This window comes from Nymphaea colorata, chromosome 1 (assembly GCF_008831285.2).
Source record: "Nymphaea colorata isolate Beijing-Zhang1983 chromosome 1, ASM883128v2, whole genome shotgun sequence".
In the NCBI taxonomy this organism is placed as follows: domain Eukaryota; kingdom Viridiplantae; phylum Streptophyta; class Magnoliopsida; order Nymphaeales; family Nymphaeaceae; genus Nymphaea; species Nymphaea colorata.
Window position 1 is genome coordinate 33,102,501 of NC_045138.2, and position 25,122 is coordinate 33,127,622.

The 25,122-nt window shown below is 39.5% G+C and overlaps 3 protein-coding genes and 1 long non-coding RNA gene across 16 annotated transcripts; 3 read left to right on the plus strand and 1 right to left on the minus strand.

Moving 5' to 3' along the window:
* Positions 1-254: 254 nt before the first annotated feature.
* Positions 255-9,196, minus strand: LOC116260497 (diacylglycerol kinase 1-like). 7 transcript variants are annotated; one of them, XM_031638909.2, is made up of 15 exons: positions 9,001-9,196; positions 8,580-8,805; positions 6,932-7,065; positions 6,562-6,804; positions 6,293-6,415; positions 5,989-6,117; positions 5,397-5,482; positions 4,987-5,110; positions 4,475-4,523; positions 3,932-4,014; positions 2,690-2,757; positions 2,211-2,285; positions 1,425-1,512; positions 1,212-1,328; positions 255-749 (listed from the first exon to the last, which is right to left on the minus strand). In XM_031638909.2, exons 4-15 carry the CDS (start codon positions 6,760-6,762, stop codon positions 429-431), a joined length of 1,464 nt encoding a protein of 487 aa, XP_031494769.1. In that variant the 5' UTR covers positions 6,763-6,804; positions 6,932-7,065; positions 8,580-8,805; positions 9,001-9,196; the 3' UTR covers positions 255-428. The 7 variants fall into 7 exon arrangements, with proteins under 7 accessions (XP_031494769.1, XP_031494796.1, XP_031494787.1 ...); XM_031638936.2 differs by lacking the exon at positions 8,580-8,805; XM_031638927.2 differs by lacking the exon at positions 6,932-7,065 and having other exon boundaries at positions 8,580-8,779.
* Positions 9,197-10,551: 1,355 nt separating this feature from the next.
* LOC116245892 (uncharacterized) lies at positions 10,552-17,028 on the plus strand. 6 transcript variants are annotated; one of them, XR_007574730.1, is made up of 9 exons: positions 10,552-10,724; positions 10,795-11,194; positions 11,287-11,356; positions 12,317-12,448; positions 12,605-12,691; positions 12,817-13,164; positions 13,488-13,638; positions 13,773-13,812; positions 16,807-17,028. It is a non-coding gene; the product is annotated as an uncharacterized LOC116245892 (long non-coding RNA). The 6 variants fall into 6 exon arrangements; XR_007574728.1 differs by having other exon boundaries at positions 11,287-11,344; XR_007574727.1 differs by having other exon boundaries at positions 11,290-11,356.
* Positions 17,029-18,751: 1,723 nt separating this feature from the next.
* On the plus strand, positions 18,752-21,145 carry LOC116246466 (transcription factor MYB41-like). Of its 2 annotated transcripts, XM_031618358.2 has the most exons (4): positions 18,752-19,048; positions 19,514-19,643; positions 19,739-20,190; positions 20,275-21,145. In XM_031618358.2, the coding sequence occupies exons 1-4, from the start codon at positions 18,916-18,918 to the stop codon at positions 20,484-20,486; spliced, it is 927 nt and encodes a 308-aa protein (XP_031474218.1). In that variant the 5' UTR covers positions 18,752-18,915; the 3' UTR covers positions 20,487-21,145. The 2 variants fall into 2 exon arrangements, with proteins under 2 accessions (XP_031474218.1, XP_031474216.1); XM_031618356.2 differs by having other exon boundaries at positions 19,739-21,145.
* Positions 21,146-22,292: 1,147 nt separating this feature from the next.
* Positions 22,293-24,251, plus strand: LOC116246465 (pentatricopeptide repeat-containing protein At5g66520-like). The gene has a single exon (XM_050077055.1). It carries the CDS (start codon positions 22,464-22,466, stop codon positions 24,006-24,008), a length of 1,545 nt encoding a protein of 514 aa, XP_049933012.1. The 5' UTR covers positions 22,293-22,463; the 3' UTR covers positions 24,009-24,251.
* The last annotated feature ends 871 nt before the right edge of the window (positions 24,252-25,122 follow it).

Genomic DNA, 25,122 nt, shown 5'->3' on the forward strand with positions numbered 1-25,122 from the left:
TATACTCTAAAGATCGCAATACTTTTTTTTGTCTGTTTTTATAGTTTGTTCATTTTGTCTATGCTATATGGAGGCAGATTAAAAACATTCTAAAATATCAGGAGGATTCCAAGAACATGTATAACACCAATCGGCAAGTCAGCATGGCATTCAAGAAGTGCATCAAATACTGTCTGGTTCACTTCATGTTTGACCAAACTTCAAATTTTGAAGACCACGGCAGTAAAATTGAACATCTGAAGCTTTCTCGAGGGTAAAACGAATCATAGTGTTTTTTATTCCTGAGGCATACAATTTCAAACATTGCACCAATAAAATCATCCACTATGGGAAATAAAGGGACAACCACAAACCTTCCAATTGATCATAACAAACCTTTTAAAGGCAACAAATAACTACTTCAGTATCACATAATGTAAGTGTTAATTCTAAGGAGCAGGAAGATCATCGTCTACTGGTATTCTAAAGGTGTCAGCTGCTCCAAACTTCCTTCGTCCCTCAGACTCATCCTCAGATCCCATGCTGTCATCATCATCTTCCTCTTCGTGCGCATGAGGAGAGTCAGGTTCCTGGAAACTCTTGGCTATACAACCATGAGTAGCTAGCATATTGACTTGACCAAGATGTGAGATTTCAACCACAACAGTATCATCTTCACTAGGAAGAGGCTGCTTCCATGGTTCTCCATCCATTCTCATGTAGGTATGGTCAGCCGCACCCTTGTGGAATTCAAAACGAACACGATGCGCCTGTGTCAAGTTGCCACAACAGTTCAAAGCAAGGTTGTGTATAGTAGACTTACATCATAAAAATTGTTATCACAGAATCAGTTTTCAGATACGAGTGACACAGCAATTATAGCTTCATCCATCGCTGGTATATAGGCAGGGTCTAGAACATGAACAAATGATGACCATATGCTCCAAGAAATAGCAAAATGAGAGTTCACCAATTTGGTGGGAAAATATTGACAACTCACTGAACGACCTGTGAAACAGAATGCCCAATAACAAACACGTCAAAGACAAACCTTGGCAATCTACCCAGTGGGACAAGTTACTCCTATGCCTTCGACCTTAATCTACCCACAGGAATTTTCGCATTATGGGAAACAACATCACGCGACATCTGATTTCTCATTGCCTTCAATGCTTCACGTGGAAATAAAAGCAGAATGTTAAGATCTTATGGTAAATTCAATAACTTCTAACCTGTGCAAGTCGAGTCCCATGTCCTTTCGGGGCAATTAAAACAAGACCATGCCAACCATCTCTAAAACCTACCACCTCGAGCAGACCATCATCCACAAATGGCACAGTCAAGTCCCTCTACAAAATTTCACAGTCCACAACAACCAAAAGTAAGCAACTAATAAGGACCATAGTTATGACAAATTAAAGTGAAGATTACAGAAGGGAACTAACATCTCTCTTCTTCTTACTGTTTGGTGTTCCCCAGGGATTTAGTCCACCAGAAAAGCTAGGCAAATTTAGGCATATAATAGATCTGATGCTGAAGATTAACAATGAAAACAAGGGTAGATATAAGAACATCAGCTGAAAAGATTTGGAGTAAAACAACTCATATTATTCATATGACATATCTTAATCAGAACTATGCCAAGAAACCGGAATCCAATTCCAACCTTACCATTCCAATTTTATTGGATGTCCCGGAAGAGATAGAAGATTATTTATGAGTCAATGTATACATTCCTAAACCAAATGGTAGTTTTTGTGTGCTTATTTTATGTGCAGCTTGGATATTCTGTAGTCTCCATCTGTTTTAAAATATCAATATATTAACAAAGTTCTCCCACTAACAATTTTAACTTCATGATGTCTCTGTCAGCTGTAATTTTTCATGACCAACGTGGACGTTGATCAAATACAGAAATGATAAGACTACAATTATGTGGAAGTGTAGACAAATAAAAATAAAATTTTGATAGCACCATTCACCAATCATGACATCATAACATTGTCATTCATGTGCCTTTCTGATGGATATGCCAATATCTTTTGGAAAAGATTCTTTTATGTTTCAAAGACATGGAAATGGCTAATCCAAAAGTACACTCTATAGGTGCTTAATAATATATGTATCCTTTCAAAGACAGGAAATATTCCCTCTCCATGACACAGTGACACATCCTGCTATGATCTGGTCTAGCATCAGAAAATAGAAGACTATGTTCTCATCAAACATACCTGCGTGGAATGTGGAGGTCCTCCCAACGTCCATGCTTTTTCATTATCTTCACATTCGCAAGTTGAGCAATGTTACTGCCAATGTAATTCACAGGCTCAATCAAGTTTGCTTTCAGGGACAATAAAACTAGCTTGAAGATACACATAGTACATTCAGGATAAATTAGATAAATCAATATGCTGGAATCTACATCTATTTAGTTATACAATTCCCCATGTGTATTTGAGCTTCTTTCTAAGCAGCACCATCTGTTATCCATGAAGTATTATTCAATGACCAAAACCTAATATTTGACCAACCATAGGATCATAAAAACAAGACCAACATTTAGACGAGCTCCATCATGATATAGACTATATAGAAAATACCAGAAATAATAAACCTTTTACAAGTAGTTCATCATGTTATCATACCAATGGTTCCCCAATATAGAATAATGCAGGCATTTACTTTCAAATTATAACCAGCTTGACCATACCGAGATGATGGATGAAAAAGTGAAGCACAAAACCATCCTTGTGAGCAGCCAATCTTCGCATAGGTGCTCTACATAATTGCATACAGTGTCAATTGAATAAAAACATGGAAGAAGCCTTTGCATGAAATGACATCAAGGAATTAAGTGATGATGTTGTATTGGGACAAGCATAGGACAATGAAGATCTCTAGATAAAATGCTATGAGATTATTCTATCAACAGAAATGGATATTGACATGGCACTATCACATCTCCAAACATTTTTTGCCTATTAACTGTTCCCAAGCAAGTGGTTCATGTCTCAGGTTACAATTGAATAAATTCCTTTAAAATTGATTTCTTAGGCTAAACTATTTAGTAGATAAAAAAAACCAAAGAATTTAATTACCCTAACATGTAGATACCTACGAAAATTGATTTATGTGCTACCAAGTCTCAGGCTCCTTACATTAGGCAACGAAAAATTTTCCTGTCCACTGCCCTGCTGTTCAGAAAGCTAGGCATCTAACTGAGAAATTATTGTAATCCATATTTCTCATATATGAACAACCCTATAAGTTCATCCCACTATGCATCATGGATCTTTTCCATCAGCACGATCAAAGTGTTCAGTATAGCAAAGACTAAGGGTTTTAATTTTTCCTATTTTAGAAGATCATGATCAATTAATCTCAAGACTGAGGATTTAACTTGCTTGCACATAGTGATCAAATTGAACAAAGATACTCCTTCGCTGATGAACAAAAATGAGGCAGATTATTGTAATTCAAGATGTTGATTTCCCAGAGGGGTTTTTTAGAGGATTATTCCTAAGGCAATTCTATCACTAAACAGGGGAATGAATCCAGTATCCAGAAATTTCAGCCTCAATACTGGAACCAAATTTAATTCCACATGCATCTGCGTTTAATAAGCAAAAGAAGGAACATAATTTATGGCAATAAGTGTAGCTTACCCTTAATCTTATGAATGTGCCCTGGAAAAAAGTAAATTTTCCATCCAACCATCATTTTTTAGGTTCTACACCATTGACAAAATGTGGAATTTAAACTTATCAAGCAGGGTTGGCCAAGTATGAAATAAGGCCAAAAAGCTTGTCTGAGAAGAATAAAATGCCCATCAAAGTGCCAGACAAACAAATATAGCAGATGATGTAATTTGAATCACAGCGGAGAGGAAACAGGTATCAGATGCCAACACTTAAAGGAGTTGAAGTTTTTTACATTGAGTGTCTGAAAATACCTGGTTAACTAATTGATTTTTGAATTTTTCTGGATGCAGCTTCCTCTCTGAATGAAATGCATATGACACTTGTGCATCCATCCCTGAAGGTCAAAGAATATAGTCACCGTTAGCTGACCATAGTTATAAAATACTTCTAGAGCCACAGGAATTTTTTTTGCCAAGAATCTGACTTTCGAATAGTCAAGGAAAACATATTCTTGGCTGTGGTCCACATATGAGTTGCTTGCCAACACAGATTGCAGACACATTATTGATAAAACTTTGAATTCAAGTTAGTGTATGCAGCATACTGATTTAGTTTGGCAAACATGTCATAAAATGTTATAATTATATAAGGAATTATGAGTCATATATTGCAATTTACTTCATAATTATGTCTCCATTACAGTGAATGACGTTTAGACAGAAACGAAAAAACCCAAGATGCACCCTTCTAGTTTGGTGAAAATTAGACTAGATACTGGTGCTTATCATAATATATCGAAGTCAACATGATCATTCAGTTAACTAAAATATATGTTCATAACGAGGATGTCTTACCCATGCTAAAGTAGTTCCAAAATCCACCCCGATATGTGTGATAGCCATCCTGGTAATAGGTCAGCAAGAGGTTATTACATAAAACATGATGGCCAGATAAGATGGGATCAACATTTTAGACCCAAGAAAGATTGGAGATGGCTTTAGGAGAATACCATGGACATGATTTGAATTGTTCATTGAATGAGATTTGAAAGATGCATTACAGGTGATGAAACCAACTATAGCATGGTAAATACAGCACATGAAGAACGCTCATACGGTTAGATCCGACATTCTATACCTAGATCCGCATGAGCCATTGCAATTCTATAGAGAAGAAAAATGAAAAGTTTTTATACAACAATTTTCAGTCCTTGCATGGTATATATTACAGAGTACAGTGTGCTATTTGAGATCACTGTAAATCAGTCTATGATTCAGTATATCAGAACAGAGGGTAAATCTAGTTTGAAAGTTCATAAAACAAAAGGACTTCAAGTGCAAAGAACGCAATTTCTTGAATAATTTACCTCATTCATTAAATCTGTGTCGGAGACACGTTTAAATGCATGCAAAGAATGTGGCAGCTCTAGAGGTGCAACAGGATCACAATCACCTTCTGCTGGAGCTTTCATCCTCATGAGAACATGCCAACTATATAGTATAAAAAAGATCAATAAGAAACTGATCTGAATTACTTCTCTGAGCAGGCAATTGGTTTAGACTATTAGTCTAATAATATCAATGAATTAATAATTGAATTCCATAGGAGTGAACCCAACGAACAAAAATAAACATCAAGCATGGGGCAGGAATTCGGAAACAATGGATCTGAGCAACAAGAAAAGGAACATCGCATTTATCCTGTCAGTACCAATCAGTGTGTTCGTACTCTAATGAGTGGCCTCCAAGAAGCAATCATAAATGTGAAATAAAGTACCTATCTATTTTCATCTCCTTTGCCTTCTTCACTTCATAAAGGAAAGACTTTACGGACTCCTTATCTGTACCAGGGTTTTTTTTCCCCTGTAAAGACATTTATCAATCAGTGCAAAGACAATTATTGCCAATTCCTAGGCAGAATTACCAGCGATAAGTATTGTAATTTAGCCAAAAGCACTAATAAAAAAACATTGCAACTAATTAATCAAATATATGGACATGCCCAGCTATTCATTTGTGCACAAATTTCCAAAACACATTTATGAGCTCTTCTCACAAACTTATTTATTGTAGATATTGTTCCCTGCCGTTTCATTGCTTTGTCCTTTCATGCTTTTCATGTTTTCTTATTTTCCTTGGTATTATTTACATTTTTCCACTGTTTTCTCTCCATTGCAAGAGGTTGTCCTAAAACCTTATCGGAAAATCTTAAAAGGCTCAATAATCATATCCTGCGAAAGAACTGGCCGTAAATGAATCTTAGAATGAATGGCCATAGAATTAGTTAAATTCATGATAAAAACATTTTGACAATCAAGGGTTCAAAAATAATGGCTTCCAAATTCAGAAAATAATAATTCACAACTTACCCAACCAAATGAAAATGGAAGATTGTTTCCAGTTCCTAGAGGCACTGTAGCTACAGGAGGTGGCTGAGCTAATTTGAGATCACATACTACACCAAGAATCCAACCTGCTGTACCGTCTCCACCTGCAACCTGTATCAAAATGCCTACAAACGTTCAACCGATACTCATTCAAACTTGGTCAAAGCCACGTTTAATTTTCAAATATGAGGAATCTTCTGGACACCCATATTTTCTGTAATGTAACCATTCTAAAGATAGCAATCTGTCCGTAAAGCTGAAAGTGCCGATAGTGAAGAAAACTCACAATTATTCTCATCTTCTTCTCAATAGCAGAAGCAAAGTCGTCCCCACTTGCCTTGAGCCTTTGTAGGTTTCCATAAAGCTGGTGAAGCACCTTGTCGGGTGCAAGCTCTCCCAAATCGAAAACCTACATATAACAATCAAATAGCAGATTATATACGTTTCTAGATTTCAAAATGCAACCCACCCTTTGTTTCTCTTCTATCTTTAAGAAGTTTCGAGTTGGAGTTAAAGAGCAAACTGTGCGTTCAGGGATGCGGCCAGCTGCCTTACCTGAGCTGAATTAAGAAGTGTCCGGTATGTCTTAAGCAAGTCTCCACCAAGCTGACCTCCACTTTTGGAGTTGATGAACACTATCACTGGACATTCCGGCATGTATGACATTTCCTGAAAGGTGGCATCAGGTACGACTATGTAATCTGGAATATAGAACTCTTTCAGGAGCTGATTGGTGTCTGAACTGCCGTCACCCATCTCTCACTTCTTCTCGTACCTTGCACTAGACTCGTTCACGCCCTGTTACAAGTATCATTAGGATCTCACGTACTAGAAGCAATGGGGAATTTGTATTAAATCCAGTAGAAAGTTAAAAATGATGAACACGCTGTTTCGGATGGGAAGAGCAGAAAAAGTCCATCATTACCATGGACTGCCATCATAATTTACTCCTCCTTCCGTTCATTGTCAGTGAGAACAATGACACTTGTGCAGGCAGTGATCATTTAAGATCCCCGTGGTGAATGGCTTATTGGCAAACGAAACTTCGTTCCCATCCACCTAACATTCAAATCCAAAAGCATGTAAGATGAGCTTCTTCTCCATCCGGATAGCCCTAAAGCATTATCCAATTTTCTACAGTTCCGAAATGTGTACACGAGAACAGGTTGGGTCTCAGCCAATCTCAGAGCCAAAATGGTCTCACATCCCCAATAACTATTTAGCCCTTCCAGCCATTCCTTAGGCAGTCACGTGCCGGTGCAGCAACCCTTAACGTAAACGATAATCACCGATTATCCTGCAACTGATGATGGAAGCCCTTCAGTTTTAAACCATGTAATCGGCATATCATCTGATATCCCAGAGCCCACAGCCTGTATGGATTTGACGTCTTTTTATAAAGAGTAAACACATCGTTCCATTGAACATACAACCTAAAAAACCCCGATGATTTGAATCATTTCTTTTACTCGAAAATATAAGAGAACCTCAAAGCTCCAACAGCGAATGAGCACTAAACTGAATCTGAAAGTCCACCTGCATCTCTTGCTTCTCAGATCAGTGGAGTCGAAATGTCCTCAGGATCTGATTCATAAGATGGAGAGGAAGAATAATCTCTGGACCCACTAATAGGGTTGTCAACCTTAGCCTACGAATTGAAATACTGGGGAGTGTCTACAGCTTACCTCACAGGCATACTCCAGTCCTCCGGGTTGTTTATACCGCTTAACCGCTTGTTCGGATGAAGGGAAAAGGAGGGAAATAAAAGGAAAGGATGGAGTTGTTTCTGTTTGGATGACTTATTGAGGAAAAGGGAAAGGAAAGGATTGAATAACGGAGACCCGAACGGGGTATCAACTTTCGTGATGACTGATGACATTGTGATTGGTAAAGCTTGGTGATCAGGTCAACTCTCGCCTTCAATTACAGATTCATGATGAAATTACTGCAATAGCAACAAAGGTTGTGGGTCTTAACTCTTAAATGCTATTGAAAACCTTGTTTTCTATTTATTTTCGGCATTTATTTATTTGAGTTGCTATGTTCTTGAGTAACTGAAAAAAGATATCAGAACGAAACATGTTTCTTCCTCAATCCTCGTCCTGGCTTTGGCAAGAATGAGAGCAATAAGTCTATGTTTGGTTGTTTGGGTCCCGGGCTACAAGACACCGATGGCGCAGGCTGGGGCAGGTGAACAACTGGGCTCCTCCCGACAGCCAACTGGATGGGTTATGTTGCATAGATCCAAAGAGTGGATCCCCATGAGTCATCCCTTAACTTCCGTCATGGTCGATCTCGCGGGGAAAGTTCGAAAATATCCACCCTAGTAAAGATTGGTGCCCTTAATCTAAGGGTGCAAACCGGTCTGTTACGAACTTCTCGTTACCATTTTTTACTGAAATGCGGTTTCTTATTGCGTCAGCTGATCCGAATCCAATCCGTTTGTTTGCATAAATTGTAGAAAGAATTTTCTCGTGATAAAAATAAATAAATTAATTGCCATAAATTTCTTTGCATATAATTTAGAAGAAATGGAAATAGGAAGGAAAAACAGGTGCCTAAGAAAGGAGTACCGTGATTGCGATTCTGCTATGTTATCGTCTAGACGAATTCCAAGTAATCGACATCCCCACTCCCCGACAAAGATTAGCTCCAAGACCGGAATCAAACAGAGAATTCAGTCAATGACCAATTCAATCGTCGACCGACAGACGGTGGGCAGTTTTCGTGGATCTCCTTTTAAGAACCCCAAACTTCACGAAGTTTTCGTTCCCTACAAACAACAAGATCTTCGATTCCCTTGCCATGATTAAGAAAACAGAAGAACCGGAAAGATGAGCAAAGAATCAATGACAAAGAACACAGGAAGCAACAAAATAAAGTGTTCAAGATCCGAAACACATGTTTGAGCTGCGGAGACAGAGGAACGGCAAAAGACTACATGAAAACTCAAAACAACAGCATCTATTGACTATTGATCGCATGGAAGATTACCTCGATGGAGTTCCCCGCGAAACTCCGGAGAAAGCGGGTGGTCGAACGGACTCCGTCTTCTTCTTCTCCTCTCTCACTCGCTCGCTCGCTCTCTCTCTCTCTCTCCTTCTCCCTCTCTGAATACCTGCGCATTCAAGAGGAGCAGGATCATGCGGGCATGAGAAAAGTACAGGAGGAAGGAAGGAATGGACGGGAAGAGAAGCGAGGGGGGTTGAGGGGGCCGGTTATGCGGGGCCTACCTGTCCGAGCCTTAAACAAGGCCATCAAATTTCCGTGAGAGTCCAATATTTTTTGGCATTTTCTCCTTACTATTGATATTTTGCTGAAACACTGCTCCGAGTAACTTTCAACTTTAAAGAAAGGCCCCCCTCGGGCTCTTCTAATTCGGCATCTATAAAAATTTTGAAAAATGTAATATGCCGTTGTCAAGAATTTCAAAATTTTTATTTAGCAATATAAATTTTTATGTTCATCCTTTCAATAAAAAAATCCAGGCATTAATTGAAGCGTAAGTTTCATGGATAAATTTGTGAATTATATAATATTTATAAAAATAATAACAAAACTGAATAAAAAAATGACTACAGTACATGTCAATAAATAAAGAACAATACACAACATATGCAAACCACAATTATTTTTAAATCCAAATAAATATAATGTCATAACAACTAAGATTCACATGAGTTTGTCATCTAAACGGACAAAATAACTAATAGTAGCTAGTTTGATGCAGTGAAGCTTGTTGGATATTTGAACAAGATGAAACGAAATCTAATTGTAATACGTATTTATAATAAGAGGAGGTACTATATCATGATGATGTTAAAAGGGTAAAATTTAGTAAGATAAGATAATCGAATATTGCCTGTGCTACCTTTTTTTGTTAGACATCACCTGAGACCACCGTGGCTGTTAAGTGAAAGAGACGAATGAGGAGGACATTTAAACTAACTTGCCTGTATTTTTTTAGAGTAAACAGTTTGGATTTGAGTAGGAGTCCGGTCCTCACTAAATTCAACTAATTAGATTTTATAATACAACTAGCATAAAAAATGACATTTATATGTAATTGAGTCGGAATTTTATATTCAAATCTGATTGGTAGTTGAGATTTAGAATTAGATTCATAATCGGATTTATGTAATCAATTTGCATCCTTACCCATGTTTGGTTTGCCTACTACACACAACCATTTTGCTGCATCAAATATGCCCTTAGAAACACTAGATCATATCGCTGATTAAATATCAGGGCATTGATTGAGTTTAGTTATTCAATCACTGCATATTGCAGATAGTTCATAATTTTTAGATTATGCTCAATTAATTCAAGTTATGCTGATTGCAGTAGTTCACTATGAAATCCAGTATGTTAAAACAATACAATTGTGGTGGTTTTCTTAGAGTAATAGTTACAGACATGTTTTGTTGCCGTCATAAGCTCGAGCTAAATTCTGGCTTAGTTAGAAGTTCCCGCGCTTACCCGTTACCAAGAAAAGGTGGTTTATAAGTTCCCGCGCTCAGGTGGTTACGCTCGCAGTCCCGCGCTTTCTCTCTCTCTCTTTCTGGTTTTGGAAGAAAGAACCCTTCGGCTTTCGATCGCTTGTTTCCCCTTCATTTCAAACTCGCGGTCCCGCGCTCCGTCTCTTTCTTGATTTCGAAGAAACCTCACACGGGACGGTCCCCGGAGGTCCGTGAGTCGTCGGAGTGTCCCAACAGCAGGTCTCTCTCAGCCCCTAATCTCTCTCGATAGCCGCTGGTGTTTTCAACAAACTTATCTTCCGTCTTGTAGGGGGAGTTCTATGTATCTTCTTCTGTGATGCGGGGAGAGGGGCGCTTCTAACGTTGGGTGGGCCGCTCCATGGCTGGTTGGAGACATCGGCATGCATGCATCAATCGCCATTGAAGAGAAGGAACTTTTTAGGGGCGATCCACGAATGCCGGTAAAGAAGGGACTCACTTCTGACGTGGGGCATCGCCAGTGGGGAAGGGGATGCTTCATTTCTGCTGAAACTCGTTCCCCTTCTCCCAGCGTTTTCAGTTTCCTTCCGTGCAGACACTCTGGCACCGCGACCAGGACGCCGATCTGGATCTTTCTGCTGTTACATTATAAATTCTTGTCGCCGTCTTTCTCTGCCGTCGAACAAACATCCCGGTCATCACCGATAGGAGGGTCCTCAAGAATGGCCATGGTAAAACCCTAATCACTTCCTCACTCCGTTTCTTTCTCTCTCAATCTTGTTTACTCCGATCTCCATTTCTCTGAACCCACTGTTCCTTATAGCAGGGTGGACGCTGCAGCGTGGTTTGCCCTTGTTTGAGGCTCTTCATCCGCAGCAATGGTAAAACCCTAGGTGGCTCCATTTCTATCTGTCCCTCACTCTCGTTTCTCTTCATCCGTTTCATGTATCTTTTGACGCCAATCCCACACCACACCTCTACCCCCACCCTTTTCATCCTATTGCAGGGAAACTGCTCCTCTGTAGATTCTTCTTGCCTCCATCTATTCTGAACGGTCTTCTAGAATGAGATGAAAATGTTGATGTTTCTTTTTTTTTCTTTTGTTGTTTTTGCTATTTGAAAAAACTTCCCGCCCCGTGGGATTCAAACAGAATATTCTATAATTTTTAGAGACATGGTTCTTGGCGTAGGCTTAATATGGGATACTATTTAGTGAATTTTCCAAACTTCGTGTGTCAGCCTGTTAGGATGTCTAGGGAAAAATGCATGTGCTCATCTTGTGAGTTTTTTTTTCGGGAAATTTACTTGCTGATTCAAAGTTCAAAATCAGATTTGGACCAAGTGACTAGAGGAGATCTAAAATAATAAAAAAAAAATACGTTCCTTGTATTATAGTCGCATCTGTTTTGCAGTTGAAGGTCTTTTCTTCAGTTTATAAGGCATAATGAAATGACATTTATTGAATTATTGTTGTTGATTGTCTGGGTTTTTCTGAAAGCTATGCTGAAGGTATAGCTTTTATGCTTATTTATTTGTATTGCTTATCCGATTACTCGTCTTATCTCTTATTTTATTGCTTTTTATAAGAGGTTCGTGCAACTGGTAATACTCGAATTACTTTGGAGTTTCTTGTGATATGAAATTAAAATGTTGTCAATTGTCATGCTTCCCATTTTCATATTAACCTTTAGTTGAAGACACTAATTATGCTTACTGTAACTACGATTTCATCTAATTAATTGCTCTATTGCATGTTCTATTGTCTCCATGTGATGTTCATTCTTTAATTTCTGTTTTTTTAATTTAATTTCATTTAAATGGAGTTCAAGCTATAATGGTTTTAGATAAAACAGGACTTCCAAGCCCACATTTTAACCTTATTTGGAGGTCAAAAACTCCTCTCGCGCTATTTGAAGATTTCTACAGAAAAATGTCGAAAAGAAAGTAGAAAGGAGAATGGTGCTTGGTGTTTGAAGTTTTCTTAGGTATGAAGTATTGAAACTTGCCAATGTGTAGAGGATTCTGACTTTAAAGATTCAAATTCATGGTTTTAAATTGTTGTTTGGAGGACTATATATAATTGTCTTTTCTGTCTTTCCCATAGCTGATGCTCCATTTCTTTTTTCTCCATTTTCTGGCAGATCAGATCAGTTTCCTCTTGGAAGCATTCAGTGATATTCCTTTCAAGGCTATCCCATACCATTCATAGGCGTTTTCAAATTGCACAGGTATCCTGATATTGCTTGATTCAGTAATATGTCAGCGACTTATTTAGCCTGAATTTGAAGTCCTCTATTTCAACCCAATCTTAAATGGAAGTTCTGAATGGGGTGTATCCTTGATGAAATTGCAGAATTAAAGCTGCTACAAGGAGACATGATGTAGCTTTGCTCTTGTTTCAGAACATATATATCGATATAACCGCCAGTTTTTGTTCCTAACTAACTTGAATGTTTCTTTGCTGAAGTAAGGTGCCATTGCCACAAAACTGTAAATATGCAATGCTACCTTATGTGCAGGTCAAGAACCACTGCTGTTTTCATTTTCAGAACATGTTTCATTTTATAAACAACAAAGAGATATTGCTGACAACAAAAAGGCAGTAAGACATGTTGCCATTAAAGGACTTTGATTTCCAATTGCCTGGTCTGTTGGAAAGGCTCTCGACAATCCAACGAGCAGTATCAACTTTCTCTTTCCAGTAAGTGGATCTTAGTGGTCATGTACTCTGCTGCATAAAATCTATTTAATTTTATGCGTTGTGGAGGTAATTTTATGTCCGTTATGAATCTTCTCTTCCCGGATGTTATCCATCAGTTATAGCAGTGTCAGCCAGCTTACCATGTAGTCATAGTGTCTGAAAATAAATGTGCCAGGAGCCAAAAATCCTTGTAGAATTGAGGTTGACTCTCATTACAGCCCTTGATTGTTGCTATAACATGAAAGTTCTGTGTTATCTTTTCATGCAGATGGTGCCACATTTCTTGTTTTAACATTGAATGCTACCTTTCTCTCATATTGTAGGTCGCCAGGTTGAGTTTTTTCCATCCTGGGACTGTATATGCGTTGTGCCTGACCCTCCTTTGTTTGCCGGAATTGTGGTGAAATTTCAATTTGCAAGAGGGAATCTACAATATAGTATATATGCCAAGTGCAAAATCCAAAACATGTAAATGTGAGTCTGCATACTATCTTCTTCTTGTGTTTTACTATATTGGTATGTTTACTTTTGTGGAATAAGCTGCTTAGATCATATGAACTACATATGGGACATTTAATATTTCCATGATGGTTTCATCTCATCTGCAGATTGGCTGCTGGCATCAAATGTAATTGGTCCATTGGAGAGGTAATGTATAGAGTTCTCACTAAAATTTTTAGGTCGTTCATTCTGTAATTTTTGATGTTTTAGAGGACAAGATGCTAAGCCTTTAATAATAAAATAATGTTTGTGCCATTGGAAGCTGAACATTGCATATTCTTGTGGTAGACTTGGTAGGGGTAGTCTTTGATAATAATGAGGGCACTTTCACAAGATAGTCTACTATCTTGTTTTTTTTATGACAAATACAGGTTGCTTCCTGCTTGTAGTTAAATGTACTGAATGTATTTTTGGTTGAACACTGTCTGTGTTTGTCTGCTTTAATGCTATTTGAGGATGTGAATTCCTAGGGTGTGACATTAATTCTTTGTGTGTAGATTTTTTATGTATATTTTTTTATAATCAGTAAATGAAATTTAAATTGTTAAAAAATTGTCTGGGGAGCGAAGTGGAAGGAAAACGTCATTTTTTACGTAAAATGATAAAAATACTCTTTATTCACCAGCATCCTTCAATTTCATCAGCATGTTTCCCAGTGAGCTTCCATTTTCCACGGACAAGGGGTGGTAGTTGATGACTTCTGAAGCTAGAATCCACAATCCATATAATCGTCCTCTACCTCCTAAATCTCAATAAAACATGCCCTTAGTTGGATAGAGTAGCACACACCATCGCCATGGTTCTTTGATTCTATTCCCAACACAGATCTTCTTGGCCATCATTCCCCCTCCCGAAAGGCTCCTGCTATCTCGGGAAAGGCTTGTATTTCTCTTTATCTTCTCTTTTCCCCTGAAACGGAAGGACTGTCCAATCCCCTTCTCTCCATGTACTATTCACTTTTCCTCAAATCAATCTTTGGATCATATAGTATAGGGATTTTTTACCGTTGAAAACCAATTGTCAAATGCCCAAGGTGCAGCTTTACTCAAGATTAGCAAATCTTTCAATAAGCGATGATGGGCTTGGTCAAATTGAAGTGCACTTGAGCTTCTGTTCTCACCGTCATTAACTTCAAGTAAGTGCCCCAAAATTGTTGAATTGTCTTCACCATCATTAACTTCAAGTTAAGTGCCCCAAAATTGTTGAATTGTTCGGTCGAGGGTTTCTTGACCATGAGTGCTGTGAGATGTATTCTTGGGCAAGCGGCATATGGACGAGCTCTTAATGTGCATCTCAAGGCACCAAAAATGAGTTTGTGACATCCTTATTGCTCTGATTGACAACACAATACTTGACATAGGACATGCAACGGTTGTGCCTTGTGTCATTGATAACTCCCTCCCTCCTTGTGCACCCATGGAAAGAGGCAAGGGAGGCAGGGGTCAGAGAAAAGGGGAGATGCATAGGTAAAGATGCTGAATGACAGGTCGCAATATGCGGAGTATTTTTTGGGGCACATGAAGGGTAGTTTTTTGTCATTGTAGAAAAAATAACATAATCCATTGGCGTGACTGCCCTTTGAGAATTTATCGACACCTATATGTTGAGTTTCAAGAGTTGGCTGGTAATTTGTTTCTTGCCCAAGCATTAGTTGGCGTTCTGTTGTGCTGTCTAATATTTTGTTCTCAAATTTTCATGACTTCTAAACCAAAAGATAGAAACCTTGCAAACATTTTTTGAGTTTTTTAAAAGGTTGACATAAATTAACATTCGTGAAGTTTGAACTCAACATATATTTGTGGACATGTGAGAACATTTTTACCACACTTAAATTTTCGAAGACTTTCTTCAGACTTTTGAAAAAGCATTTTCTGGGTGTAGATGTCTTTTAATTTTACAAAGTTTTTCAAATCCGGATCGTCGTGCTCTTTTTTTTATTTATAATTCAAAACATTCCTAATTCTTTTGCAATTTATTATGTGCTCTTCCAAGTTTCCCTATAATATTATAAAGTATCACAAATTTTTACATTTTTTGAACTTGGTTAACGTTTATTCTCAAATTTTTATTATCTTGAACCAAGATTTGAAAAATTTCAAACTTTTCTTGAAATTCTCTAAATCTTTGACATTAATGAGATATCAATGAACTTTGGTACTTATATATATATATATATGCAAGCTTATGGAAACATTTTTATCCAACTTGAAGTTTAAAATTTTGTCATTATTTTAAAGAAGTTTTCTTATTTTGCATTACACGAAACTTCGTAAAAATTTTCACAACAGAGTCTTTCTGCATGTAGAAACTATGTTGGCAGCTTTTATGTGCTTCATGAGCTGCCTTTAGAAGATAGTCTATCATTAGTCAGTCTATCGTACAAGAGATTTTCTTCACAGAGACGTAATTGGTCGTCTAGTTCGTTGTTTCTTTATATTTAAACTTTTTAACTGCGTGCAATTGAATGGATCCATCTAATGTATTGTCTCCAATTATAGTATCTTCACATAATTAGAAAAATTATTCACTTGAAATTCAGTGAGATCTAGAAAGAGAGAGAGGAGTGCCCTTCTAGAATATTTTGACTTGGCTACAGATTATCTGCTACTCTTAGAAAAACTCATTTCTTTAAATCATCAGAATACAAATTCCTCCATTTGTTTAACCACTACTTGGAAAAAAAAAGACGGGGGCGAGTTTTCTTCTTTGGGAAATCCATAAACAGTCAAACAAGCCAGGACCTAACACAAGGGCCATCATACTCTTATTGGGACGCCAAGTGTATCTCAATTATCTTCTTAGTTTCTTTAGTTAGAAACTAAGCTAGTCACTTAAAACAAGTTTGTATGGCATAAAACCAAGAGTTGTTAAGAATTTAAAGGTCAAATGAATGAGTTTTTACAGCATATATAGCGGTTAATCTACAAAAGAGAGCGTTGATTAAAGGTATTTTCCTATGTTTTCAACCATGAGAAACCCACGTCCCTAAGTTGTTTTCCTGGCATATATTCTCATAGCTTTGAATGTTACTCGCTGATATAGTATTTCCGATTCTACCATATATATTCCTGATCAATTGCGTTGCTCATTGGCGGGCGGTCGAGATTGGCTTTATTGATTAATTTAGTTCTAAGATTTCAGTAACTCGTGCTGGCTTCGGGCAAGGCATGCAATACGGCAACGCTGAAGGATGATGGCAATAGCGTTGACGATAATTCAAATCGGAATGTGGTTGACTGATCTCTCTCTCTCTCTGACCTTTTTCAAATGTGACCTCATACAAATCTTTGTGCATCAAAAAATGTTATAGTTGATTTTATGAACTATCTAGTACCAAAGCATAAAAGAATGGTTTTAATTTGATATGGACATTTGCTTTTGATACTTTTTGTTGTATATAATTTTAACATCTCACGTTCATAAATATTGTTGAATTTTAAGAACCCTATGGAAGTCGAACGGAAGGGCTGATGAAAGTAGGGAGTTAATTTTGAGGCGAAATTTAACAACAATGAAATTTATTACTAAGTGGCAGTTTGTGAACATGTGATTGGAGCTAAGACTTATTCTATCGATTGGGGTCTCGCTACCTGGAAGGCAGGAGGGCGTCACGGGTTGACACGTGCCACCTCTCAAATGCCACGTCATAGCCTGACTTCTCCAGGCCATTAAACGTTGGTGGGCATGCGTGCTTCGTTGAATTGCAGGCTTTTGTAGAGATCACAGGCTGCGCTCGTTTATTTATTGCACGTAGCACTCCATCTCGGGAAGGCGGGCGAGGTGTATCAGCATGCACTCTTGCGTCAGCCAAGCAAATCGGACCTTTTATCTTCAAATTTCTTCTTTCATCTCATAATCCGCTCTTTGAACTCATAATCTCAGTTGCTTTTAAAATATAACTAAAGGGGAGTTTGGATGGTACCTTCATATTTGTCTCCCAAGGAGTGCTTGGATGTTACAAAATTGGATTTGAGAAAAACTAAGTTTTGGCAAATCCTAGTTTTGTAAAAGGTAGTAAAAAACCGAACCCCCAGGTTATTGGAGAAAAATCAGGCTTTGAATACTGGATGTCTCCAAAAGGACGTGTCACCCAAATAAAGATAACAAGTTTTTTAAATTCATTAAAAGTTTAGTTTTTATAAAACTAAAATTTCACAAAATTAAGTTGGATGAGGGTGTCATCAATACATGAACTGTTTAGCTGGTATTTGGAGACTGAAGCGTGTGAGTCTGACTCATGAGTCGTAAGTTGGAGCCCAAAAGGCTCTTTGCTGAGAGAAGTTCAGGTGTCGAATACTTGAAGTGAGTCTTAGGTCTTTATGCCCTTCGTAAAGTGGTGAAACTCCGCCTAACCCTGGCCCTTCTTCATGAATGCCAGGGATTTTTTATATGAGCCGGTTGTGTGAGAGGGCACCGTTGGCTCTGAGTTGTTGGAACTGGTAGAGCCAGCCACGTCGGTCAGTGTAAAAAGACCTCAAATTTATAACCAAATTCAACAACGGATCAGATCTATTTAGTCAAAGCCCGTCTAGCAAACGTGTTTGATGAGGGGATCCAGCAGCTTCCTCGTCGAAGTTCATTCTGCAAACCAGAGCGAACCTTAGACAAGTCGACCCAGAACGATTCTTGGCTGTACCCGATTCGATCAAAGCTGATTCTCCCGGTATCTAGTTTCTCCAAATCCAAGGGACGTTGAGCATCCCTGTCAAGACAACCAGTGGATTTGCATCGTATCGGATAATCCGGTACGGTCATGGACGGTGGGACTGAAAGCGTCCGGTGGGGAGATTGCGTGTCCCTCAATAAATGGCGGCTCGTGGTGTGAATCCATGGAGGTCCTTTTTGTAGGGGTTGGCTTTTTTTTGGATCCAATCAAGGGGAGGGAAAGACAGCGAAGAAGGGGCCACGAGGATCTCCTGGAGGAGGACACGTTGTAAAGTGCAAATACGAGAGCGATGGGGAAGAGAGGAGAACGAGAGGTTGGCCGGCGCCAAATCCTGGTTGACTTCTCGCCCGTCCTTCAACCCAAACTTTCTATATATGCAGCACTCAATTTGGCTCTGTAGCTTCAAATCATACACCTCCCTCTGTTTCTCTGCGAATTTGCTCTCCACCTTCAAATCATAAGCCCATCTCTCTCTCTCTCTCTCTCGTCGAGTGATCCCCACAAGGGGGGGAAGAGTTTCTAAGATTGTTGCAGGTGGGCTAGGTTGAAGTTTATAACTGTGGAGCTTACAGAAGGAGGAAAAGATGGGGAGAGCTCCTTGTTGTGAGAAAGAGGGGTTGAAGAGGGGTCCATGGACGCCGGAGGAGGATAAAAAGCTGGTGGATTACATTCAGAAGCATGGGAAAGGCAACTGGAGGACACTTCCTAAGAATGCAGGTACTTCCAGGAATTTTCCTTGTTCTTATCATTTTCAGTTGAAGAAAAAGTTAGGCGCCCCTCTAGATACTTGAAAGCTTAGAGAAGAATGATAACATTGCTATGAGCTAGAAACCCATATTTGTGACTTGCCGGGATATTCATCGGTAAAGTTATGAATCGGCCGAGGGCTTGATGGCGACCCACTACCTCTTGGGTAGATAGTTGTTTAGCGCAGTGGGGCTAGTGTAGTTACATAACCTTGATTTAATCCAACAAGTAGACGGAAATGGGTTATGAGTTCCCTCTATCCATGTGAAAGGCAAAAAATGATCGTTTTTGTCGACTAAAAGCAAAAAAAAGGATCCTGAATTATTGTTGCATGCGTTGCTGCTGCTGAAAACTGATATGTTACCTGTGAAATATGTTGTATTATGTTCATGGGACGATTAAAAGTTTATGTAATTGTTTTCTCTAATGATTCAGGTTTATCAAGATGTGGAAAGAGTTGCAGGCTTCGTTGGACTAATTATCTGCGGCCAGACATCAGAAGGGGTCGATTCTCCTTTGAAGAGGAAGAGACCATCATTCAACTGCACGGCGTTCTGGGAAACAAGTAAGTCTTATATATTGAGACGAAACTAAATTCAAAAGTTCTGTTCGCAGTTCATGTAAGAAACCAGCTGATCCGTTTCTTCTTTGTTATTGAAGGTGGTCTGCAATTGCTGGATATCTGCCAGGAAGGACGGACAATGAGATCAAGAACTACTGGAACACCCACATAAGGAAAAGGTTTCTAAGGATGGGAATCGATCCAGTGACTCACAGTCTTAGGCTTGATCTCTTGGATTTCTCTAGTATAGCTTCCATTATCTCATCTTCTCTCAATAATGGCATTGATCCTCTATCCAATCCTGAGATACTCATGCTAGCTAGAAACTTCTTAGCAGCACAGAGGCAGAACATGACTCACAGTTACAACAATCAATGTCCCATGCCCCACCAGGCAAACTACTCCTTAGGCCCTCAGATTGAGAACCGATACGATGATTTCAATGCACGAGACACGATCATTAATATCCAAAACTCCAACATAGCAGATGCCCAAAATTTGGACCGGACAGAAGCTATACAAGCAGGTGCCTGTCATGAGGTGGTATCAGGTGCTCATACTTTTGACATCTCAACAAATCTGCAAGAAGGTTTATCTCCATCCGTTGATCACTGCCTCTTTTATTCTTCAACAGTGCACTCGGACATTGACATTTCCCCTTCCACTTTGTACTCAACTGATGACCAAAATTGCAACCATTCCGCAACGATCTCTGCGCAGAGTCCCGGATCTTGTGTGCCTTTGAATCCAATGCCAATGGATTCAGGAAGTTCTATTGAAGATGAGAGGGAGACCTTCATCAACAACTTGCTGCGTTTTGCAAGTCTTGAACTCCTTGGAATCTGATATTATCTGTTTTTGTTTGTATTCCCTCAACTTTTTTTGATGCCTTTGATCATCTGTACATATAAAAAAACCCGCCGTGTATTATCTATATAAACTGTCACCTTTGGTCTGCTGTAATTCGCATGGCTATCTTTGCAAACAAAGAACAGTGATCTGTCGGAAAAGGACCAAAGCTTGTGGATTTCCAGAGGTCCTTGTAGACTTGCAGTTATCCGGAGCATGGAAACTAAAAGCTTGTCGAGTAGTTAATGAGTAACAAAAAAGACCTTGAACACCACCGGCCGGACAACCACTAAAGGCCGAACGAATCGCCGATTTCCGACAACCGAAGTCCGCATCTTGACGAGGGGCCGGCCAACAGCCGGACGCAAGTTCATCACGCGTAAAAGTCGGAGACTCCCGAGAAGAGGCGCTGGCGCTGCCGACTTACATTAGTAGAAGCCACGGACTGATAAGAGACCAACAACGATCTCGTTGCTTCTGCAGGTAGATGCGGAGTTGGGACCACATGCCACCTGTCCTGAATCATTATTGGCTCCAAAAGTGCTGGGCCGCTCTCCCAGTTTACACGTCATCGTGGTCCTTACGCTGCTAATAAGTGGTCCCCACACAGAAAACCTCTCCCTGTTATTTCTGTATTCATCAAAACGCAAATTTTATTTATACAATATCTTCCGCACTGGTCTCTTGGTTCTTTTCACCCGCTCCCCCCATTTGGGGATGGTTCCGACCATCATGGACGGACCCGGATCCAACACCTAGATATAAGCATATCCAGCTATTATTTGTATCCAATTCCAAATTAATCAATTAGAAATCAAAGTTTCAATTGTTCAGAAATTTTCTTATAGATCTGATTATATGCAAAGATTGCCGTCGTTCGGTTTTTGTAATTTAATGTACATCTAATTCTTCACTCAAATCAAAGAGACGTTAGCCCATCTTTGGGAAAGGAACCAGCGACCTGCTCCTTCCCCTGGGCTCACTGGCTAATCCCATCTTTTTTCTTCTTACTTTGTAAGGATGTTCGAATGTGTGAATCTGTACCACTCATCATGAATTCAAGATAAATACACGAGTGCATGTGCCCATGCATGCGCGCACCGATGTGAACGTGAAAATGCAGGTGACTTTCATTTTCTTTCTGCATGCTATTTAGAATGATTAACTCGCAAAGCAAGTTTTAACTAGTACACTTTAGCAAGCGCAGGTAAGCTTATTATTGTGTTTGGCTTGTAGATGGGTTGTCTTCAAGCTCAAACCGAAGTTCATCTATGACTAATATGCTTTGCCCTACCATGAGGTAGATTTTCGTTTGGCTCATAAGGAGAGGTCAAAATTTTTCACCGTCACAGCTTGAATTTTATTGCATATATCTAAATCTTTTTGCAATTGGAAATAAAGAAATGCAATCCTAGAGCTTTTTGAGAGCAGTGATAAAATCTTACAGGTCCTTTTGGATCTAGGAGTGAGTTTTGCAGGGAGATGGGTGCACAAATATCAGTTTAAATCCGAATAATTCCGACTAGCTGTAAAATGATGCATTATGTTTGTATTGTCGTTTGAGTCTCTTTTAAGACCATGTAGTAATGAGGATTACTTCTACTCACCCTCTTGCTATCTAAATTAAAGTTCACGTTTTTTCAAGAAAATGAAAATTGCCTTCAAAAGCTCGCATTCTTCTCGGCATATGAGCATCTACATTTCCATTGCGGGTGAAAAGCAGAAGTTTCATTATTCTAAACCGCAATCGTGATTGTATTTTTATTCAACTATTTTTATATTTCAGAACAAACGCTAAAATGTGCAGAAAAGAATGAAGAATTTGCCTTTAGAACTAAGACGGGGACATTTTTGAATGAGCACGCTTTTCAGTTTTGAGAGACGAGATTCCCGCTTCCAAGGGCTTAAAGAAGTCCCATCGGAAAGCGGCCTGCGGCAGCCACCAGAAAACGTATGAGTGGCCAAATCGGATGAATGATCAGTACACTCGCCGGAAAATTTCTCCCTCCTGTCATCCTCCAAAAATGCGCCACTATGAAGCAGCTCAAGCAAATTCACGCCCACTTTATCACTGCCGGCCTCCTCGACAGCAACGTCTTCCTCCTCGGCCGCCTATTCGCCTTCTGCGCGGACACAGATTCTGGTGATCTGGACTATGCGCACCTTGTGTTCACCCAAATTCGAAGTCCCGATATCTTCTTCGTCAATACCATTATCAGGGGATATTCAACCAGTCCCACTCCCACTAAATCCATTCAATTCTACACTCACCTTCTCCGGTCGCGTCAAGCCCCCGATCTCTACACTTTTCCGTTTGTTCTCAAGGCGTGCACGCAATTGTCGGACGTCTGGCAGGGAGAAACGATTCATGGGCAGGCGATAAAATTTGGATTTAGCTCATATGTGTACGTGGGGAATGCGTTGATTCATATGTATGGGTTCTGCGGGCACGTCGAAACTGCTCGCCAACTGTTTGATGGAATCTCTGAACGAGATGTTGTGTCCTGGAACTCAATGATATCGGTTTATGCTAAGCTGGGCGATGCCCGCGAAGCGCGGTCGCTTTTTGATGCAATGCCGGAGAGGAATGTGATCTCTTGGAGCGCCATGATTGCTTGTTATGTGCAGCAGGGATCTTCTAAGGACGCCTTGAATATCTTTTCTCAAATGCAAGCTGATAAGGTTATGCCCCATAAATCCACTTTGGTGAGTGTGCTCTCGGCTTGTGCCCATCTGGGCGCTCTCGAACAGGGCAAGTGGGTTCATGCTTTTGTTGGATCTAACGGTATGAAACTGAGCGTCGTACTTGGAACCGCACTTATAGATATGTATTCCAAGTGTGGCTGCGTAGATCTTGCTTTGAAAATCTTTCATGAGATGCATGAGAAGAACCTGTTGGCATGGACCACTATGATCAAAGGGCTAGCAATGCATGGGCGCGGGCATGAAGCGGTCAATTTGTTTACTGATATGTTGGCACTAGGCATTGAACCTGATGATATTGCCTTTATTGGAGCGCTCAGCGCCTGCACTCATGCAGGGTTGGTAGCCGAAGGTCGCCAATATTTTGAAATGATGAGTACAGTGTATAATGTTAGCCCCAAAATTGAGCACTACGGATGCATGGTTGATCTCCTTGCACGAGTTGGGCAGCTTGATGAAGCAAGGGAGATGGTTGAAACGATGCCAATGTGTCCTGATAGTCTTATCTGGGGTGCTCTGTTGGCTGGTTGTAAATTTCACGGGAATGTGGAGCTCGCAGAGTCTGTAGCCAAGCATTTGATTCAATTGGAGCCTGAGAATTGTGGGGTTTATGTCTTGCTGGCTAATATATATGCTGCATCTGGTAGGCATGGAGATGCCAGGAAGTTGCGAGAAAAGATGAAAACAAAGAGATTGATGAAGACTCCTGGGTGTAGTGTCATCGAAATTAATGGTACCATACACCAATTCCTTGTTGGTGATACCTCCCATCCTCAAATAAAGAAGATACAAGCAATGTGGGAAGGGATAGGCTAATTAAATTGGAAGGCTACGTACCAGACAGAACTCAAGTGCTGTTTGATATTGATGAGGAGGACAAGGGAGAAGCGCTGTCTCAGCATAGTGAGAAGCTTGCTATTGCGTTCGGCTTGCTGAACACAAGCTCTGATACTGTCATTCGGGTCGTGAAGAATCTCAGGGTCTGCAAGGATTGTCATGATGTGTCTAAGTTTATCTCGAAAGTTTATAAACGAGAAAATTGTTGACTCAGAGACACAACACGATTTCACCGGTTCCAAGGGGCCACTTGCTCTTGCAACGATTACTGGTAGCGATTTCCTCCAAAATTTTTATGCCTGTAAATTATTATGATCATTTTTTTTTTTGAATTTTTTAATTCCATACACGACCAATTGTTCTATATCATGCCCCGTTATTTCCACTTCCTTTCTACGCATTATTTGACTTTGATTGAAGAAGTGGCCGTCAACATATTTCAAGCGATCTCACATGTCACTTAACACATGCAACCCACCTACATGGATCTTCTATCAGTATTTATATATATGTAGCGAAGCTTCGTTAAAGTTGTATTGGGCACATCACTCCGGTTCTTAGTTCAAATTACTGAAGGAGAACATACTTAACTATGCTGCTTATGGGTCACGCCTAGTAGCCAAGATTGTGCATCTGGAGCTCAATAGAGATAGCTCTTGGGGATCCAGGAGATGTTCAGGCCCAAGGTAATCCAGTTGGTAAGCCAAAAAGTTAATGTTTCTGAATAGCTGTTGCAGATGAAACATGAAGCGTTGGCTTCTCATTTAACCGTTTTATTTCCCCATAAGGAAGAATGTTCGTCGAGAGGCCTATCCAAATAGCTAATGAAAAGTTTAAAAGCCAGACTAACACGTAAAACGAATACCTTCTCATGATGCTATGGCTGATGTGAATTTTCTTGGGCCTTTACTTCAAAATTTCTAAGAATGACACACTTTAAGAAAGACGCCATGTTCAAACAAGGGCCTCTTTATGGCTGATGTGAATTTTCTTTATTGCAACTCGCTTAGAACAAAAAGGAAAAAATTATGAGGCTTCTATTTACTTGGATCTATTGACAGATATAGCATCACGAAGAGCAAAACGGAAAGGA

Bases quoted from the DNA above. Each gene is read 5' to 3' on its own strand.
- LOC116246466 (XM_031618356.2), top strand. From the start codon at position 18,916: ATGGGGAGAGCTCCTTGTTGTGAGAAAGAGGGGTTGAAGAGGGGTCCA. The intron at 19,049-19,513 runs GTACTTCCAGGA...CTAATGATTCAG, and splicing joins GACACTTCCTAAGAATGCAG to GTTTATCAAGATGTGGAAAG. The intron at 19,644-19,738 runs GTAAGTCTTATA...TTGTTATTGAAG, and splicing joins CACGGCGTTCTGGGAAACAA to GTGGTCTGCAATTGCTGGAT.
- LOC116246465 (XM_050077055.1), top strand. From the start codon at position 22,464: ATGATCAGTACACTCGCCGGAAAATTTCTCCCTCCTGTCATCCTCCAA.
- LOC116260497 (XM_031638936.2), bottom strand. From the start codon at position 6,762: ATGGGTGACGGCAGTTCAGACACCAATCAGCTCCTGAAAGAGTTCTAT. The intron at 6,416-6,561 runs GTAAGGCAGCTG...TGTTATATGTAG, and splicing joins CACTTCTTAATTCAGCTCAG to GTTTTCGATTTGGGAGAGCT. The intron at 750-1,211 runs GTTAGAAGTTAT...AACTTGACACAG, and splicing joins ATGGGACTCGACTTGCACAG to GCGCATCGTGTTCGTTTTGA.